Consider the following 19,942-nt stretch of genomic DNA (forward strand, 5'->3'; position numbering starts at 1 on the left):
AATTTGATTTTGTTTTAAAGGGTTCACTACTCTTTGACCACACACCTCAAGTCACACAGATGTATCAATCTATACAGACCAATTTTCTTCCACTCCAGACATTTAAAAATATCTTAGAGAACATGGAAAATCGAAATTGCAGTCTGAGATGAGAGTGACCTCACAGGTGTTTTCTGAGTGCCTGCAGACTTTTCGCATAATTTGCTGTCCCGCTGTGTGCATTAGACAGCTGGGGCGTTTGTTTACCTAAGAACAGAATGTTATATTAAACCTACTGTCAGCCACTGCAGTTAATCACATTTTATCACAGAGACAGTATGTTATCTTAGAATTTAATTTATGCCCAGCTACAGTTGCTATCACAAGACAGCCAAGGTTTTGACCCTAGAACTCACCAAAGAAAACAAATGAGAAAGATTTGAATTTGTACTGTAATATTTCAATCACATTATCCATACGACATGTTTTAAATGCAAGAGAAAGCAGTTAAGTCAGCAAACAGGTGCGTAAGAGCTTGTGTATGGATCTGGATACCAGAAAATGTATATTATTTTATTATTACCATGGCAGTCAGGTGGTGGTAGTAGGATACAGCTCACACACACATATAAACATACAGACACACGGACGGAACCAAAGTCCCAGGAGTATCAACCGCACATACACACACACACACAAACACACACAGTCGCTACAATCAGAGACACATACACACACAGTCGCTACAATCAGACACACACACACACAGTCGCTACAATCAGAGACAAACACACACACACAAGCAAAACTTGAAGAACTTCCACCTCCGCAGGCTCTTAGCCCCATGCCTGCTGATAGGCATGCAAATGTAGCCATGACATTTACACTCCCTGCATGATGAGGAGAGCCTCATGCATATTCATAACAGCTCTGATGATTGCGTTGCCTGGTGTACACTTCTCCTGTCTTTCCCTCTTGCTTTCTCTCTGCCTCTCTCTCTCTCTCTGCCTCTCTCGCTCTCTCTCTCTCTCTCTGTCTCTGACATGGACACTCACTCCTTTCAGCCAATCAGCTCAATGACATGAGTGGCTCCTATCATCTTCTAGAAGGAACTGAAGAGGAGAAGGAGTGAGAGAATTACACGTTTGTGGATTAAGAGGTAGATGTGTAGAAACCATCTACTGTAGTTTGGCTTGACTTTAACCGCGTGAACCTGTCACGAATGTCAATCATATTGCTTTTGTTACACAGTGATTTTTGTTGTAAAAAAAAACAACATACAGATATAAGTTAACTAGAGCATTCTAGTTGACACTTTCAAGTTATTATACTAAATATAAAATGTTCTTGTTTCATGTCTCTTGAACTCCATATTGACAATTTAACATGGTGGAAAAATGTAAATGACCTTAAATATATTGAGCGTCTTCCTCTTACCTGCTAAAAAAGTACTGTCTGTGGATTCAGCATGCCACCATGTGATGGAAAGGGATTACTGCAGGTTTTACAAGAGCCTTTCCAGTTTTTATAGATCCGAGAATGTAAGAAGACTCAAGCAAAACGTATTATATCACTTAAGCAACTCATATATTATTTATTCCAATTAAATATGGTCTTATATTACACACGTCCATATTAAATAATACAAATACTTTGTGCTCTGAATAATATCTCTAACGATTCCTAGATCCTCCATAACCTCAAAGGAACCCAAAACATTTGTAGAAATCTTGGAATGAGTTCATTGTGACACTTTAGTCCCCTTCATAACCTTTTTTTGGTACATACATCGTAGCAATGCTCAGAGACTACACCAATCAACACTAGTAAATCAATAGCAGTCCAGAAAAGGCATGTCAGATAAACATTAGCGCTAAAACGGGGCTATTAGTTCCCAGTCCAGTAAAGACAGGCACAGAGCCAGGCGTAATAGAAATCTCTCTCACTCCCTGATTCAATCTTCTACACAGAAGTTCAACCAGTGAGTCTCATCCTGGAAACCTGATGGGTTGAGCCTGGCTTTTCCCTTTCCTGCCCAAACACACCTGACCCCTTTCATACATACAGAAGGCCTACGTAGGAGAGACAGGTGGGTTTGGAGTGCTACTCAGACAGGGGACGGTGGCGGTCTAGACCTCAACATAATCTCTACCTGCTGGGTGTAAGGCCAGAGCATGCATGGTAATGGGTTCAAAACCCTGCTTGTATTGGTCATTTCAGGTTGGGTAAACTAAAAAAGGCTTGCGATTACCTTAGGAGGACATGGGTATGGGAATTTGGTCCAGTGGCTTATCTTCTCTTACTATTGGTTCCTTGGTTTCCAACTCTGACACTTAAACAGGACTGTACTAACCTGGACCACTCTTACTTAAGCATGACTTGCCTCAAAGTCTCCACAAAATCAGGACGCACTTATAAATAAATACAATTTTCTCCTTTTAGAAATAAATAATTACCATTGCCAGAGAGAAGATCACTTGTGAGTAAATAATTCATCTAAATGCTAAATTTTGTCATTCTGTCATAAATAGAAACACATTTTTCAAAATAAATTTGGTCAACAAAATGTATACAGATGACTATGCAAAATCATGGGTTGCACATTGAATCCCTAATTTCTCAAAACGGCTATACAGGAACAAGTTATTTGTGCTGAAGACGGCTCCCTTTCTTGACTGAATCATTTCCCTGGTTCTGTGGCAATGTGGTCCTCACCAGACACTACAGTAGTACAACAGCCAACAACAGTTTTAAAGTGGAATCTGCTGTTTGCTTTATTATTACCAAGTTCCAAAACTGTTTAGCAGAGATTGGTTATGAGATCAGTGCCTTGGCTGTTGTATCTGAACCCAGAATTTGATGAGTAAGACCTCATCTGGATCATCAGGAGATGATCTCACATACCGGTCCTCTGCTCCACCAAGATCCTTGGAGCTTCTGTCAGGTGGATGATACTTCATCTCTCTTCTTCCCATGGAGATCTAAGTTCAGCAGGTTCATCCAAGGGCCACTGGGGTTCCCTTAAGATCCTCAAGCTGTTCTATGACCTCCACCACTGAAAGGTCTTACATCATTCACTGGAGGGGTCTCACAGGCATGGAAGGGCAGAGCTACCATTAGTTTGTCCACACCTGCTTCCTACAACAGGTACATCCTAGTTCCGACCTCACCCGTCCTCGTCACTGCAGGTTCTTCAGGATCCGCCCATAGCGGAAGTCGTAGACGTGACGACAGACAAACACAAGGTTGGGGTTGACGTCCGGGGGCAAAGGACGTGGGTCGGGAAGAGTGTGGTTGAAGGAGGGTGGTGGGACCAGGGAGGTGTTACCAAGGTGACCTTCTTCACGACTCGCCACCAAGGCACGGAATCTGGATCAAAACACAGGTTTGGTGAAATCATCTATATTGCTTTAGATTTTTTTTATTATTCCCTTAATAATCACTAACTGTATTGCAACCACATACTGTAAGTACACATTTCAATAAAGCAATTTGATATGTATCATGTTCATTATGAAAATAACTAGCGTACTAGAGAGTAAAATCTGTTAGCATGTTAATGACACTTGTCTCACCTGCAATACTGGGCTAACGTTAGCACATAACACTTGTCTTCAATACAGGCCACACTGTTTACATCCTGGTGACGGGAAGCAAAGATCTCATTCTGGAGAGGAGACACAGATCATAGTATAAAAACAGAGATTTGTGAATGAAGAAAAGAACCAGAAAGCTACCCTACACTTGATATCATCACTGAAAGCTTCTGTATTTCCCCTCTAGTCCTGGGAAATCAAACTCTCTGAGATTTTAATCTTCATTTAATCCTTTCGGACAGACAGAGAGTGGAGACTAGCAGAGCAGAGCTGTAGCTGTGATCTCCTCTAAAGCTTCTGATCTACAGGGCTGGTTGTTATCCCATACTGTGAACAAAAGTATTTTGTTTTCCGGCAGAATATTTACAAGGGGAAGTCTGTTCCGGCCCAACATAGAGGGGGGAAGGTTTCTTCCAGATTTCCTCACATTCTGTGAAAAGGCCTGAATGAGATCATGATGATATTCTAACCCAGGTGGATTCCTGGTCAGGAACACTTACCTCACAATGCATGCTGGGATTGTGCCCTCCCTGTGTGTGTTCTGGGCGGTAGTACCAAAACAGGCTCATCATCATCTCTCCTGGGGAACACACGCACACTCAAATGGAGTTCTGATAGCCTTATAAAGACTTGACGAAAACTCGGTCTGAGAGCTGATTAGACAGGAAGAGGAGGAGCCTACCTGACTCAGGCTCCTCCCAGAGTGCGGAGATTTTGGCCACATAGGGGAGGGACTTGTTCCTGGGGCCAGAGCGTAAGAGGACGGTGTCTCTGACCCTGATGACCTCACCATCCCGCTGGACGCCCTCGAAACACTTCCTAATAATAGCAGCCTCTTCCCCCTGGAAGTCAGCATTTAACAAATCAAACACTAGAGACTCTAGTATCACCAGTGTAAATGATAACGATCTGAAAAAGAACATTAGAACTACTTCCTGACAAGCAAGCATTGTGTTTTCTTTCCTAGCAAGTTATCAGTATGTTAGGATTGTTGACAGTGTCAGTTTGTGTTGTTTCTTATCAATGCATCCATATGACTTACAACAGTTTTGCTGTTAATGGCTGTTATCCATGTATCTGTATGTATTGTAAAGGTATGAGTACGTATCTTTAGATAGTCGTCTCCACCTACCACAGTAAAGACCTCCTTCTGGAAGGGCTCCCCCAGAGGCAGCCAGCCATTAGTCTGCCTCTGTCGGCCTGCTCTGCTTTGCTTGACTTGGCCTGGTCTGTCCCTGGCCTGTCTGGCATGTCCACTAGCAGCGGCCGGCCTGGAGCGATGCTTGTCTCTCACCTCAGGGCAACACGTGGGGGACACCCCCCCACGCACGGCAGACCGCGAGCCACTAGGTGCTTTGGCACTCTGAGGACACTCCCTACCCACCCGCAATGGAGCCTGTGGTTGGTTTGGGTCTGAGAGTGGTGTCTTGAGGTGGGGAACTGATTGGGCCGCTGGAGGCACAGTGGGCATGGGGCAGCCAGAGAGGGGCCGGTGGGCAGAGCAGGCACGGGCACTACAGACCTCCAGGGAAGATGAAGAGAAGTCCTCTGTGGAAAGAGTAAAGTGAGGCAGAGTTGTTAGTGAATCTCTGTCCCAGACATACTAACTTGCACACACACTTTCCATGAGAGACATGAAGATTTTTTTCAGCCTACAAACCTAACTAACCTACCCACCAATCACTGACTGAAATACATACTGATATACGTAACTGAAATACGGAAACTAACTAAAAGGAGGTCAATCCTCCTGCATCTTTTTAGTAGTGACTATCAGTTTGACTTTCCAGTAGTGACTAACAGGAATTCAATAGTGTCACTTCAGAGGCAGCTAACCAGCCAATCAGAAGCTGCTAAACAGCTGTTTCCTGTTGCTAATAGCTCTCAGACCACGCCACCTGACTGTAATCATGCTGCCTAATGAGGTCATTTCAGCTGTGGACCTGAATACATTTACAGAGCACATGCATTGCCTACATTCTCACAAACACATAATTTACATTAGAAGTGTGTGTGTCTGTGTGTGTGTGTGTGTGTGTGTGTGTGTGTGTGTGTGTGTGTGTGTGTGTGTGTGTGTGTGTGTGTGTGTGTGTGTGTGTACAAACTGAAATACTACACAGGGTGACCTTGCTTTCTCAGCCTGTGTGGAATTTTTCAGAAACTTCCAGAACAGAAGAATTAAAAGGTCAACAATCAAGACTATTCTCAGCCCATTGTTGCAGGTTTGTCATTCAAAGTTGAAAGGTTACCAAGGCCTACGAAACTCATGTCCGACATGATCAGCACAATGTCCTGAAATATTTCACTCTATCGCATAGGAGTAAAATGATACGGAAAGTAAACCGTGGGAAATATAAAGTTCCGAAATGAAGCTCGACTCACCGATTTTGATATGGTGGCAGCAGCTGGGACAGCTTGCGTGTTGAGAGCACCCACTGCTTGGGATGGCTGGTACAGCAGTGTAGGTGTAGCCACCAGTCCTGCAGGCCTCCCTGTAACAAACCCCTACTGAGGGGCAGTAGGAAGGATGGGGGATCCCTGAGGCCTGGGGTTGGAGCCAGGGCTCAGGGTCTGTTTGGGGCAGTAGCCTTTGACTGTGGACTCCCTCCGGGCACAGTGTGATAGAGGGTGTGGTGGAAGGAGGATAAGGCAGTGGGTTGGTGCTGTGGGGAGGTGAGGAGGGATTATGGTGGGTGAGGTGGATGTAGTAACCAGAAAAGCAGGGATGAAGATGGGAGTGTGGATGAGGGTGGGGACCAATGGTTAAGGCAGGGTAGGCTAAGGCATGGGGGGAGTGAAGATGAAGGTGGTAACCCTTGGTTAGACAATGTTCCTCTGGTTCCTGGTAACTCCTGTGGTCCATCAGTAGGGCGAGGCAGTGGCAGAGCTCCTTGCACCTTCCCTGGGAGGAGGGGCAGCAGGATGTGGGGGTCACGTCCATCTCGGCCTGTTCCTTCTTCACAGGCCTGAGGGAAGAGCACTGTGGCCCATGCGGGAGGCCCCCCTGCCCCTCTGGAGGCCCTGTCCTCTGGGCCCCCTCCTGGCTGCATTCCCTGTCACACAGACCGCAGCACCGTTGTACCAACATCATTCGGGGTAGAGGCTGGTGTCGGACCTGTTGTTTCTCTAGCTTGGAGTGGACTTGTTTCTCACACCTACGCTTGACACTTCGGCATCTCCCACCGCGGGGGGTGCTGGAGAGCCTGAGCAACGCTGTTGCCATGAGCCCAGCCTGACGACGCGGGGTGGGGGTGGTCAAACTTGCCAGGTCAAAGCCCACTTCCTCCATCTTGGCTCGTTTGTGTTTTTGAAGACTTCCTGAATGTGGTTTCTTTGTTTTAGGATTGTTTCTGGAATCCTGTCTCTCTATCCGTTTTTTGGTGAGCGTTGGTCCCGAAGAATCCTGTCTATGCAGCAGCAGGCTGTTGACAGCCTCTGCGTTGAGAGAGGCCAGTCTCCGTTTGCGTAGCTCCAGAGGAGGTAACGTGGAACATAAGGCATTGGATTGGTTGCTTTTTTTTGGTTCTGGTGCATTCTGACTGACTGTGAAGGTCTTCAGTACAGACTTGGAGGGTTTGTTCTGAACCTTTTTTCTCCCTCCTCTCCTCCCCCCGTCCTTGCCACCCACAGCCCGCTTCTCCTCCAGACGAGTGAGGAGGACACGACAGCCTAAGGTCTCCCCTTCACTCAACCCCGGTTCCTTAATTGACTCCACCTCCTGCATTCTCATATCCTTACTCCCTTTCCTCCTGCCTCTCTTCACCTTCGGAGGCCTCCCTCGTTTTGCTGGCATGTCAGGGTTGGCTCCGCCCATGGCCTTAGCATGTGGCAGAGGCCCCGCCCGATTACTCCCAGGGTTGAATGCAACAGCTGATCAGGAAGTCCATCTGACACTGGGCATTGTGGGTAATGTAGTCAGCATCACACACCCTGGGGAGAGATAAAGGAAGACACATTTTGACTGAGAAAATAATTTGCTTAATGACCGTAATACACAATGTATGAACATTGCTTGCTATACGAGAATAACATTGTAAACACAGCGTAGCCTATATAGCATGCGATCCAAGGACAGCTAAGCTATGCATTTATACAAACCTATTGATATCATTAGTCTGTCTCCATATAGACTCTATTGTGACTGTTATAAACCAAGCTATTCTCCAGAGGGCTGTGCTTTCCCACAGAGCTGAGAACTGACAGGATTAAACATTAAATGCCTCTAGAAGCCCTTTAACAACGAGTGTGTGTTTCTATGAGCATCAAGGTCAGAGGTTTAAGGCTTCTTCATTGTCCTAAGATCATCTGGGGGAGGGGGGGGGGGCTTTCAACTCAGAAAGACACTCATTTTCATTGAGAAAACAACTGTCAGCCTTGCAAGGTGATTATACCTGCATGGGTCGTGTCGGCTACCGTATAAAGAACAGAAGGAAGCATCTTTTTCCTGGTACTTGGAGGCAGTTCTACCAGGCTTAAGTGACTCATCATGCTGCTTCATTTAACCATGGGAGCGTAAACAATTCTCACTGTATTGCCTCTTTAGTTTCCATGTGAACACGCCTCAATCTGGGAGAGCCTTGGAGTCTCACCGTAAGGTTGCTCTGTGCTTTGAAGAAGAGAGGGAAGGAGAAGAGGAGGAGAGACAAGTAGTCTAAAGGAGCTCGCTTAAGAGAGTATGTGCTCCTCGTAAATGTAAGCAGGTCAGGGATTCTAAAGATCTGATGAAAGATGGAAGGTTCATCTTCAGATTCTCCCGCATACAGGGAAACAGGTTCAGCCATTCATTTGTTGAGTTACATTACAAATGCCTCATCTTGTAAAAGAAAATGAGAACCAGGCAGCTTTTGAATCAGAGTTTTTTTCTTGTGACCTGTACTGTACTTCAGTTGGTTTCCTGGCCTGGGTCCACACCAAACAGACCTTTACTGATGCTCACAATATGATCCAACAGAGACTATGACTCAAAACATGAACAGATGACAGTGACTCAACTAGGCCTCTTCTTATCCCTTAAAATGTCCCCAAACTCACAACAAAACCACGAGGAACTATGAAAACCATTCCCTGCACTTAGGGTTTGTGGACATTTTGTTTATATTAACTTAGCTTATCAGCAAGCCTTTCCAGCTTTGGAAACGTTATTTAGTTATGAACTATTATGTTCTTGACCTAAATGAGATATGCATGATAATGGTCAGCTGGCTGGCAGAATCCTCCAGAACTACCGTTGACTGGCCATTATTTCCATCTGATTCGCTCAACCATGAAAGGCCATTCATGAAAGAGACAATTTACAGACAGAACAGAGGGAGAAGCACACAAAGAAATGTATGGATTTCAAATCAAGTAGTTTGGTTTGAATTGTAAATACAAAGATGAGAAGAGAGACTTCTCTGAGAAGGCTTTGCCTGAGGTGTTAATGGAGAAACAGCACAACAGAAAAAGTATCGATTATCAGCAACTGGCAGGACTGGGTTTAACAGATACCATCCCACCGTCAAAGTTATGTGGATGTAACATAGGTTTGGAAGGACCTACTCTCTTAATGGATAGACTCTACCAAGAAATATGTACACTATAGCTCCAGAACTATCATACAAATGCTGAAATCAAGTTCAATTGTTAAAAGTCGGATGAGTGACTGAGAAACAGTTGCGTTTTTAGGCTGAACGACCAGGCTGCTGTGTCAAATACATGATTGGTGTACGAACTAATAATACACTTGAGAACAGAAGGACACCGCAACCCTCATCATGATACGATAATAACCATGTAAGTGTGTGTGTGAGAGTGTGTGTGAGCAGAAGGGCGCATGGACTTTCCCTGCAATTTTGCATTGGGCGTATCAGCACCAGAATTATCTTTCGAATCAATAGCTAGCTTAACTGTTTACTCCATTAATTCAACCATCATCACCAAGACCACCATGAGCACGAGGTTGCGCGAGCCTGAATTACTGACCATTAACACTTGATTAACTCCTTTAACGGCCCAGTGAGCGCGCAGTGAATTTGAATTTTCATAAGCAATTAGCGACTAAACGGTTTGGAACTGGGTTAATAGGACAGGATATGATACAGGAGAATGAGTCAAGATCAGTTCATCAAGGAGTTGACCATCGAATTATGAACAGGTCTACATGTAGCGTCTCTGGAAGCAGACTATCAGGCGTTTTAAAAACTGCCCGTATTAACACTGCTTTCTAAGCATAATGAAATCACAGTTATCACAATATTTCAATCCAACACCCTCACAGTAGACTATATGCTGCAGCCACAGGCAACGAAGATATTACCCATTTAGCCTACCGTACGCCCCGTCCTATGCCTTCTCATATACTTTTGAATTCCGCGTAATTCCGTTCACGCTTCCAAAAATTTGAGTCTCGATTAATTGATAAAGAAATCGTGGTCCACATTCAGCTGAGACATTTGTACAGCGGTAAAACGGTGACCTACTTCCGAAGTAGCATGCTGGAGATAATATTCATGCGCTGTATTCGCATTCGCGAGACTACCGTTGCGCCGGGACATCAAGCAACATCGAGTCCAGGCAGAGGCGTTTCGTATTGAAATGGATAACAACTTTAACGTGTTAAAGGCGGTTCAGAAAGGTTCATTAAGTATCAATCTAAGCAACTATATGCCGTAGAAATTAGCCAAACACTTTTTTTTATTATCACTATCTCGATTTAACAGCCAAACCATGTATTGACATCTAGATCCTTCATATTGCTCATATAGTTCGGCATTTCGATTTCGAAACTATCCACCTTAAGGTGTGACAGGGATCCAAGTCTATAAAACAAGCTTCAACCCAGGTTCGCAACCCAGTGAGTTCGCTGAAATCTCCTTTTCTCTGACCAGTTCTGGTGACCAGTGACCACACCACACACAAAACAAGCCCACCAACCACAGTGACAATTTTGGCTGGACGCTTTGAGCTACACAACTCAGCTTGTGGCTAACAGGCATAATACACATTTAAAAACAAAACATTTAATTCTGTGATTATGCACGTTACTGCAAGCATGCAGAGGCTTGAGCATTAACATTTAACCAAATTATAGAAAAAAAAGGCTTGACATTTAGACATCCACGTGTCAAAAATCTATTGGTCATTTTTTTTAATCATGTGTTGGCATCTGAGTAAAATCACACTGAAATTGAAACATGCTAATTGGCTCCATCAATAGGTACTTTACAGTGTAATTAAGGGCTGTGTGCAGAGTTTAATGAGGCGTGAAAACACTGTAAGCTGAGTCGACCCACTGCTGGGGGCCTGACCAGCTACATCACAGTTTACAACACTGTTGACAGTGTGGGCCCAGTCCTGAGAAGATGTTTAAACACAGTCAAATCGGATTAGAATATGGTCAGTTGCAATTGGGGCCTACAAACTTGTTACCATCACTAATGAGGCATGGCATATTACAATGATAAAACCATCAAAGGCATGATAGCACCCAAAACACTGCTTTTTATGTCTTATTACACAAATAGACCGTAGACATTTGTACACTTCTGAGTACCGGTTTGAAGATGACTAGCTTAGCACCTCAGATCAGAGAAGAGGTGACACAGGAAGTGTAGTTAGTTGCCTACTCAAGAAGAGGAGGCACTTGGGCTAGATGACAGGGAAACTTGACAGCAAGGGTGAGAAGGAGAGAAAAAGAGCGGGAGTGAGTGATAAAGAAGAGAGAGAGAGAGAGAGAGAGAGAGAGAGAGAGAGAGAGAGAGAGAGAGAGAGATCGAGAGAGATCGAGAGAGAGAGAGATTGAAACCAAAAGAGGGAAACTGACAAATTTAGACTATTGTAATATTACCACTCTACAATTGTTTTTCTTCAGTCTTATTAAAGTTTCATAGTCATTTCATTGTGGTTTATTATTTATATGTTTGCTTGGGTAATATTTAAATTATTTTCTTGTCACATCAATAAATCATTTACATCAACAGTGAATTGACTGAAGGCAACAGAGAAATTGGCAATTAAAGAGTCTCGTTTTGTCCTACGGTATACAATGAGTACTTTCAATCTCATCACCTAAAACTTTTTGTTAAATTACTTCTCAACACAAGACTGTTGACAGGCACAGTCCCTCAGAGATCCAAATGAACAATGGTCCTGTCATAAAAACTGTGGCAGACTCCTCAGTATCTTCTCCACAAGGGAGGTGCCTGGTTTCAGTCATCCTTTAAGCATCTGTCACCCTGAAGGACACTTGGTGCCATGTGTTGTGTGCTCCTCAGCGAAGGTTTGATGTTGTCTTGTCAGCGCATGAGCTCTGTCTCACTCATAAAAAAAGATTGACTGTCCTTTCACCCGTATAGACGCCAGTGTGATAACAGAGACAAGGAGCTCCTGCTGTAATCTGCACATCCACAGCAGCTGTGGGTCTACAGACAGCTGAGCCCTCTCTCACTGGCAGCTCTCTACTAGACTGACAAATAATTTTGTGATGTTAAACATCAGGGTCGGGGTGTAGCTTGGTGGTAAAGCACTGGACTGCAGATCAACAGGTTTGAATCCCCCTGTATGTCACTTCAGAACCAATCTTCCGGTGATGAATACATTATAGTCACAGATGTTCTTCTGTATTTTCTAACCTTCCACCAGAGTTCAGAACAGTCAGAAAACAGCTTAGTGAGGCTAAAAACAGGCTTCTCTCTCCATGTTTGTTTGTAATGAACAGCCTTGAACTAACCCTGTGGCTTTGAACTGAAAATGATAATATCAGATAATACCAGCACATTTTTTCCTTATCCATCATCACACCAAAGGCCTAAATCCTGACAACTGACTCTCACGTCATCTACTGGATCAATCAAGCAACAGTTATAAAGTAACTACTTCCTCTATGAAGCATGACCACTTCACCACTACTGCCATTTCTCCTTAACATGCATAACCCATTTGCACTTTCATAGTGCTTGTCCTTGATATCTGCTAAAGAGAACCTGAGCAGTGACAACTGGATCGGTCCTATATCCAGGAGAGTTGAGGAGAAAGGGATGAGAATAGCGAGGAATAAGAGGAGAAATAGAAGCAGATATAGAAACGGGCGAGATGAGTAGACAAAAAGCACCCATGATTTAGTGTATAGAGGGTTTTATCCTAATGCCTGCCTCTTTTTTCTCACTCATACCTGCCAATACAGTAGGCAATTTAGCAGGGATAACTATGAAATGTACCTGGCATAACTTGATTATATTTAGACTATGTAAAGTGCAATCATAATACTGCAAGTGTTTTTGTCCTTGAAATGTAATGTCCAGGTGAGTAGTAATCCTAAACTGGAAGAGCATGATGTCGGATTTAGATAGCTCTACAATGGATTCACCTTGTTGCAATGTTACAATGCATACGAACTAGGCTGTGAGATCAGATGGGGGCATACATCATAATAAAAACAAGCTTCTTAATGGTTAATTAAATAATGTAGGTGACTGTGGAGGATTGGTTGACTGTGATGGCTAGATTAATAGTGTGATGAGCTAGTAAAACCAACAGGCTAGTAAACTCACCCAAGGTGCGAGCCACCTGCCAAGTCCACCCTTAAGTAAATTCTCTTTCGTTTACGATGACATAAGTTCTCAGAAGATCTTCAGGGTGTGAATGATATGTTATTGCTTAAAAGGGGTAAAAAGGAAAGGGAAACTGTCCTAAATGTGTAATAACTGTGATCGGTCACTCGGTCAGGTGTACCAGGGAGGCTCCGCAAGTCCCGAGAACATTCAGCGGGCTGTTCGGTTTGAGTTGCGTAGCGATCTATCCAGCTTCGAGCGCTGTCTGAAATTGCGAAAAACGGAACACTTTAACTACATTCAAAGAAAATACTGTTTGCATATTCCGTTAGAATAGTATTGCTATGTAAAATATATTTGAAAAATATTAAATTTACCTGCGGTTTGAAAGACCTTCGCACACTTCACTTTTTTTTTTACATAACAGCATCGTCCGCTTTTACTGTTGACGCATCACATGTAGGCTAGCGAAAACATGGAGGAGTTTCTTAAAGGGCCATGGACATGATCCTCTCGAGTAGGCTACAGTCCCATATCACAAGAATGACTTATTGGCCTGCGTGCATATTGTCCAAATCGTGATAGGGGGAGGCATATTGGTACTGAATAACTGATTCTGCAACTTTTTTGTTATTGATCAGTTGACTGGCCAGAGATCAGACTCCACAGGTGGAACTGGGACTGGGACAAGTGCAATGGATGTGTAGTATGATGTGGAAAACACTGTTTTTATTAAGTTGATGTTTTCCTTACTTGTAAAACTAGATGTCACAGACCAGACATAGATTTCCAGTTGCTGCTTTCATTGACTTGACCGACATGGTGCATGGTTCATTCCCCACCTAGTGCCTATTTATAGCACCATCTACAGTAAAAAGGGGAATTCATCAGACTTCTGCAGTCCACAATGGTCTATAAATGAGGTCTGCAGGAGGAAGTTGGTGTGAGGAGCAGAGTTCAACATAGTGAGCTTTCCTGTAAACGTTCCTGCTACAGCTCACAGTCAGGAACAAAGAACACCCTGGGCTGGGCAGGTCCATGAGTGAAAAAAGGGTGCACTGACAGAGTTGAGAGTGCTAGGAAACAGGACAGAAAAGGAGGGAGCGAGGAATCATGCAGGAAAAAGTGTAAGCGCTCAGTGAAAGAGGGAGATGGTAGAGAGGGAAAGGGGCAGATGAGTGAGCATGCTGCTCTACAACACATCTTCATTGCATCTCACCTAGACAGGGAACCAGATGAATCTCTGTAAGTTTTTTGGTTTTATTTGCTCTGGAAGATGGGTCTGGCCTACCCTCCCATTCAAACAGATTTCCAACTTGGCATAGAAAGTGTCTGGCCAATCACAACCATTTGTCTGATATGGGGCGGGTTTAATACATCGACTGTAGTAGGAGTGCTGTTGAGATTGGGGTGCTCTGTATCTTTCCAATTCTATCCAACTGCACGCAAAGATATCTTGGTCTGTGCCCATTGAGCCCACAGGAAATAAAAATTCACCTTTGGGCATTGGTGTGTCAATATCCAGCTATTTCACACCAGCATAAAATTAAAAATGTTTTTTTTTTTTTGTGTCACTGTACATAGTGAGAGATGACTACTACTCAATGGTGTTTCAGACTAAAAGAGCAAATGCATCCACAACACAAACAGAATGCAATCCTTTTATTCTACACAAGAAATAAATCAAACTTTCATAGATACATCAAGGTAAAAAAAAAAAAAAACTATATCTGAATTATTAAAATGTGTGGGATTCAAGGACTTCCCTCCATTGTAAGGCAGTTTTCCATGGGTTTAATGGTTCAGTATTTGCTTCTAAAATCAAAGAAACCTGATTTTATAGAATATGAATTGTATTAGTCAGAAACGGACCAAGTACTACATTTTTTATTTACCCAGACACACCAGAAGTGGCAGAATCGCTGAGTGGGTGTTTAAATATCAACGATCAAAGATTTAGTCCTTACTGCATCTGGACACAATTAGAACATGACAACTGAACAGGGATTCACTGTCTTTCAAAAAGCAGCTTTTAGAATGTATTATTTTTACAGTTATAAGCTGGCTGATCAGTCTGCAGTAATATTTACAATCAGAAACCTTTATATTACTGGATTCATCCATTAACAGGTACATGTCCCTGCAGAATAGAATACACTGACAAAACGGAGACACAAAGAAATGATCATATATTTTACACCATATTTTCTATTATTATTCACTAGTTATATTATAACAATTCAGATAGCCCTTCAAACACTTAGCCTCTGGGGTTCAGGTTCATCTCAGCAGGATCTTCTCAAGTATAAGGAAATGAACCCTTCAGGTGTGCATGAAACTCCATAAGGATATGGATAATACTCATCCCCCGCTACCAACATTTAAAGGATAACAGTGGATATCATATCATCTAAGTGCTTTGAACATTTCAGGAAACATCCATCAACACAGCAGTAAGCATGTAAGGCCTTTGGGTGTGTGTGTGTGTGTGTGTCTGTCTCTGGGTACTGTATCTAGTGGTCTTGCCAGTCTGAGTTTTTCCCAGGGCCAACCAATCCAGCCAATGTCAGTCTACTTATACATGGCATTGAAGGCTCGACCAATGATGAGTCTTCGCACTTCGCTAGTACCTGCCCCTATCTCGTACAGCTTGGCATCCCGAAGGAAACGGCCCATGGGGTAATCGTTGATGTAGCCGTTACCACCTGCAGGGAGACACAGCAAGGGAAAGGAGGATTTAGAAAACCTCCTTAAAAACAGACCACAAACAAATCTGATAAAATAAAACATTGCTAAAAGTGAATGTAGATCTAAAGAGGGTAAACATTAATCTGACACTAGTCAGTTTTCCCTGGGTATTCCTTGGTAAAAGCAGGTGAGCTTGGTACTCACCTAAACACTGAATACCGTCCAGCGCCACCTGAGTGGCATTCTCAGCACAGTAGAGGATCACCCCGGCACAGTCCTGCAATGACAGCAGGGTTCGATTAACAGGTCAACAGACAACAAACACCTGGTCAAAGGAGAAGTAGAGGGCCAGACTAAAAGGATGCAGAATCAGTGTCCTTTGTAAAAGAGTTTGTGTGTGAAAGTCAGTTGGATACACATTAATACAGACTGATTCCATCTGGACTGGTCTGGGGAGAAGACTTACCATAGCGCTGGCGTGACCTTTGTCACAGGCTCGAGCCACATTGTAGACATACTGTCGACAAGCACTAAGCCGTGTATACATGTCTGCCATCTTGCCCTGCATTAACTGGTGGTGAGGAGAGGAAATACAGTTTGAACACGACATCAACTTAATAGTCTGATGAAGTTAAAATCAACTGAAACTAACTACCGTTTATTGAATTCACCTGGAAATGTCCAATTTTCTGTCCGAAGGCTTCTCTCACATGCAGGTAGGGTATGGAAAAGTCCAGCACTGACTGCATAATGCTGCACACAGACAGTTACGATGAAAATATCCACGTCAGTACACACACAAAGTTTACATTTCGGGTCTCTATTGATAACCTCTAGTCTAAAATCTCTAGTCTAACCTAAAGTCTATGAATTTGAGAAGCCAAGAGAGGTTATGAATGTCTGAGTTACCCGATAGGTCCCGCTGCTAGCACCAATCTCTCCAGGTCCAGCCCACTCATCATCACATAAACACCCTTGTTCAGAGGGCCGAGAACGTTCTCCTCTGAAGAGAGGGGACATTAAACTGTGTTATACAGAACAACTGAAATATGAACAGACAAAACAAAAAAAAAAGCACACACACATACCTGGGATCTTACAGTCTTCAAAAACCAGTTCACAAGTGTTGGAGCCCCTCATCCCCAGCTTGTCCAGCTTCTGGGCTGTACTAAACCCTGGCATACCCTGGAGGAAACGCACAAAGCTTTAGCAGAGGACTTAAATTCTAAAAGGAGAAAAGGCTCTCTAGAGTGTAAGCAGGGACTTTAAACAACACCTGCCTTCTCTACAATGAACGCTGTGATTCCTCTGGCCACAGCCTCAGGGTCTGTCTTGGCATATACAATCAGAACGTCTGCGTCCGGCCCATTAGTGATCCAGAACTTGTTTCCATTCAGTACATAGTGATCCCCTGTACAAATAGAAAAACACAGATGGAATCAGCCATAGGTTAAATAGGATTTTAGGGAGTGGGTTCCCAACCATGTAGGCCATACTGGAAATATGTGCTGAGTAACATCTTCCCTCAAACATCTTTAATAACCTTAATACTAGAACCTGAATACTAGAAAACTACTATTCAGCACCACAATGTAGTTTTATCCCAATAGACCTGAAAGTTCCTAAATGTTCTGAGGCCTGTGGGCAGTTGAGTCAACACTTAAAGCAAGGAGGAGGCGCAGAGGAAGAGGGCTAACAATTAGGATTAATGGAGGCCCCCTCACCTTCCTTTTTGGCCCTCAGCTTCATGCTGACCACGTCAGAGCCAGCATTGGGCTCGCTCATTGCCAGGGCTCCTACATGCTCTCCCGTCATAAGCTGCAGGGTGACAACACAGGATACAAAATCTGTAATAACAACAGAATCATGACATGATGGGAGTCAGATGGCAGAGCGGTGAGGGAGTCGGGCTAGTAATCAGAAGGTTGCCGGATCGATTCCCCGCTGTGCCAAATGACGTTGTGTCCTTGGGCAAGACACTTCACCCTCGGGGGGAATGTCCCTGTACTTACTGTAAGTCGCTCTGGATAAGAGCGTCGGCTAAATGACTAAATGTAAATGTGAATGACAACACGCATGCAAATGGACACTACTGTGAAGACCTGATTAACGTATTAGGAAATACTGAGACTCTACATAGCATAAGTCATTTGTCCAGGTTCAATTCACTCGAGTTATAAATAAGACTTTTTCCTTGATTGAATTGGCTAATCAAATTCACAATTAATTAGGTGGACTGGAATGTGTGCTTTGAATTCCACTGTCCTACCTTGGGCATGTACTTCTCCTTCTGTTTCTGGTTGCCATGTCGCACCATCTGATTGACACACAGGTTGGAGTGTGCTCCATAGCTGAGGCCAATCGCTGCTGACACACGAGAAATCTCCTCCAACACAATCACGTGTTCCAGATAGCCCAACCCTGTCCCGCCAAGTTCCACTGCAAGAGAACAAACTACTGTCAAGAATCTTGACCACATTATGTATAATATCTTTAAAATCTATGACCTTTTTCTTAAACAACTTCTAAATAATCATGGTAGCCATTGATAGCTGTATCCAATAAAATAGGATTTCTCACTAGGGGCAGTGATTCCAAGGAGTCCAAGTTCACCCATCTCCTTCCAGAAGGTCTGCAGGGAAATAAGCTGTGTCAACTTGGGTTTTGGCATAGAATACAAAACATTCTGGAGCTGACGTCAACATGAAGTTGCTAATGTTTATACACCTAAATCAAGTATTTAAAAGAATAACTATCCAGACTAGTTACACCTAGGATTCATATTTTTATTCCAGGTTCAGCACAGCATCCTTATCAACTTACTCGCATGCCTGAAAACTCATTGCTTTTATCGACCTCGTCTGCTACAGGTGCAATCTTCTCTTGACAGAACTTCCTCACCAGCTCTCTGAGCTGCACAAGGAAGGAATGGACAACATGATACATACACGTAGCCCCAAAATGAGATCCATTAATCTTATGTTTATGGTCTTCTACTACCCAGTTAAGCAGTTACTGGGACAAACGACAATGGAGCTCGTTTATAGTGATGCTAGATTGTATTGCAGTTATAGATAGACGCGTCACATAGACGTTTACCAATCACAAGACCGCAGAACGCAACCACCCTCCTCCAGTCTCTAAGTAGGATGTCATGTGGGACCTGACCCCATTTAACCCGTATTCCGTCAATTAATCTGCAACTGCTCTCCATCCTGTCCATTCCAACATTTTCGTCTGGCCATGCTTGTCAATATTTGTCTGGAACTGTTCGACAAATGTCATACCTTCTCGTCTGTATCCGTTACCAAACATCTTTACAGACAGCAGTATACATGTAAAATAGATGTAAAAACAGGCATAAACCAGCTAGAAAAATGCTCGCTCTGACATCATACTGATATATAGAGCTAACTTCTGGCTTTGTGAAGACAAGCTGCGTAGTTAGCTCGACCATGGTAGCTTTAGATAGACTTGCTAGCCTCAGTTACATCATGGTCATAACTGTGAGTGGGACTTAAAAGTATGTTTCCCTGACAACTTAATATTGAACATCCCCCTTCAGAATATACATCTGACATTTTTAGCATATTGCATGAGGGTTTATCACTAAAAAGATAATATACTTCGACCTAATGAATCCAATGAACTTTCCCCTGCTTGCTGGGTACTGTATGGAGCTAACGCTAGTTACTAGCTAGCTACCTGGATCTGTTCTTCTGTAAGACCGTTGACAATGTCGTCCACAGGGATAGCTGATGAAGCGCATCCCCGTCTCGTCACCGCGGGCGCAGCTATTCTGAAGCCGAGACGCAATGCACTCCTGACAGCAAACATTGTGCTGGTTTACTGCAGTACTACAGGGAGAAGATAAACAAATCCAAACCAGAAGGTCGCTCCCTTACACAAGTGTACTAGCTTGCTTGGTCTACCCACTATCAAACGTTGTTAGCCAGCTTCTTCGGTTAAGGTTGATGGCAGATTGCAAGGTTGATATAGTGTATCATCGCCACCTTCTGTAAGGACTGGGAGTAGGCCAGGGTCTGGCCTGGTTTAATAATCGAAAGACGCCCTCTGTGGTTATGGAGTGGAAATATCTATCTTTTAGTAAGCTGTCAGTGCTCTTGTTGGTTTGCATGTCAAAAAGTTGAT

General features: G+C 43.5%; 2 protein-coding genes across 4 annotated transcripts; both read right to left on the reverse strand.

Annotated features, from left to right (window-relative positions):
* Positions 1–1,544: 1,544 nt before the first annotated feature.
* bahd1 (bromo adjacent homology domain containing 1) lies at positions 1,545–13,570 on the reverse strand. 3 transcript variants are annotated; one of them, XM_047018366.1, is made up of 8 exons: positions 13,480–13,570; positions 13,103–13,367; positions 5,958–7,505; positions 4,708–5,123; positions 4,258–4,417; positions 4,076–4,152; positions 3,555–3,646; positions 1,545–3,348 (listed from the first exon to the last, which is right to left on the reverse strand). In XM_047018366.1, the coding sequence occupies exons 3-8, from the start codon at positions 7,387–7,389 to the stop codon at positions 3,159–3,161; spliced, it is 2,367 nt and encodes a 788-aa protein (XP_046874322.1). In that variant the 5' UTR covers positions 7,390–7,505; positions 13,103–13,367; positions 13,480–13,570; the 3' UTR covers positions 1,545–3,158. The 3 variants fall into 3 exon arrangements, with proteins under 3 accessions (XP_046874322.1, XP_046874318.1, XP_046874321.1); XM_047018362.1 differs by having other exon boundaries at positions 4,076–4,155; XM_047018365.1 differs by lacking the exons at positions 13,103–13,367; positions 13,480–13,570 and adding an exon at positions 9,884–10,001 and having other exon boundaries at positions 4,076–4,155.
* A 1,179-nt stretch (positions 13,571–14,749) lies between these two features.
* Positions 14,750–19,784, reverse strand: ivd (isovaleryl-CoA dehydrogenase). The gene is made up of 12 exons (XM_047051986.1): positions 19,496–19,784; positions 18,614–18,703; positions 18,371–18,422; positions 18,060–18,229; positions 17,515–17,608; positions 17,071–17,201; positions 16,879–16,975; positions 16,700–16,793; positions 16,462–16,543; positions 16,257–16,361; positions 15,995–16,067; positions 14,750–15,807 (listed from the first exon to the last, which is right to left on the reverse strand). The coding sequence occupies exons 1-12, from the start codon at positions 19,625–19,627 to the stop codon at positions 15,674–15,676; spliced, it is 1,254 nt and encodes a 417-aa protein (XP_046907942.1). The 5' UTR covers positions 19,628–19,784; the 3' UTR covers positions 14,750–15,673.
* Between the last annotated feature and the right edge of the window lie 158 nt (positions 19,785–19,942).

The sequence above is a fragment of the Hypomesus transpacificus genome, chromosome 3 (assembly GCF_021917145.1).
Source record: "Hypomesus transpacificus isolate Combined female chromosome 3, fHypTra1, whole genome shotgun sequence".
NCBI classification, from domain to species: domain Eukaryota; kingdom Metazoa; phylum Chordata; class Actinopteri; order Osmeriformes; family Osmeridae; genus Hypomesus; species Hypomesus transpacificus.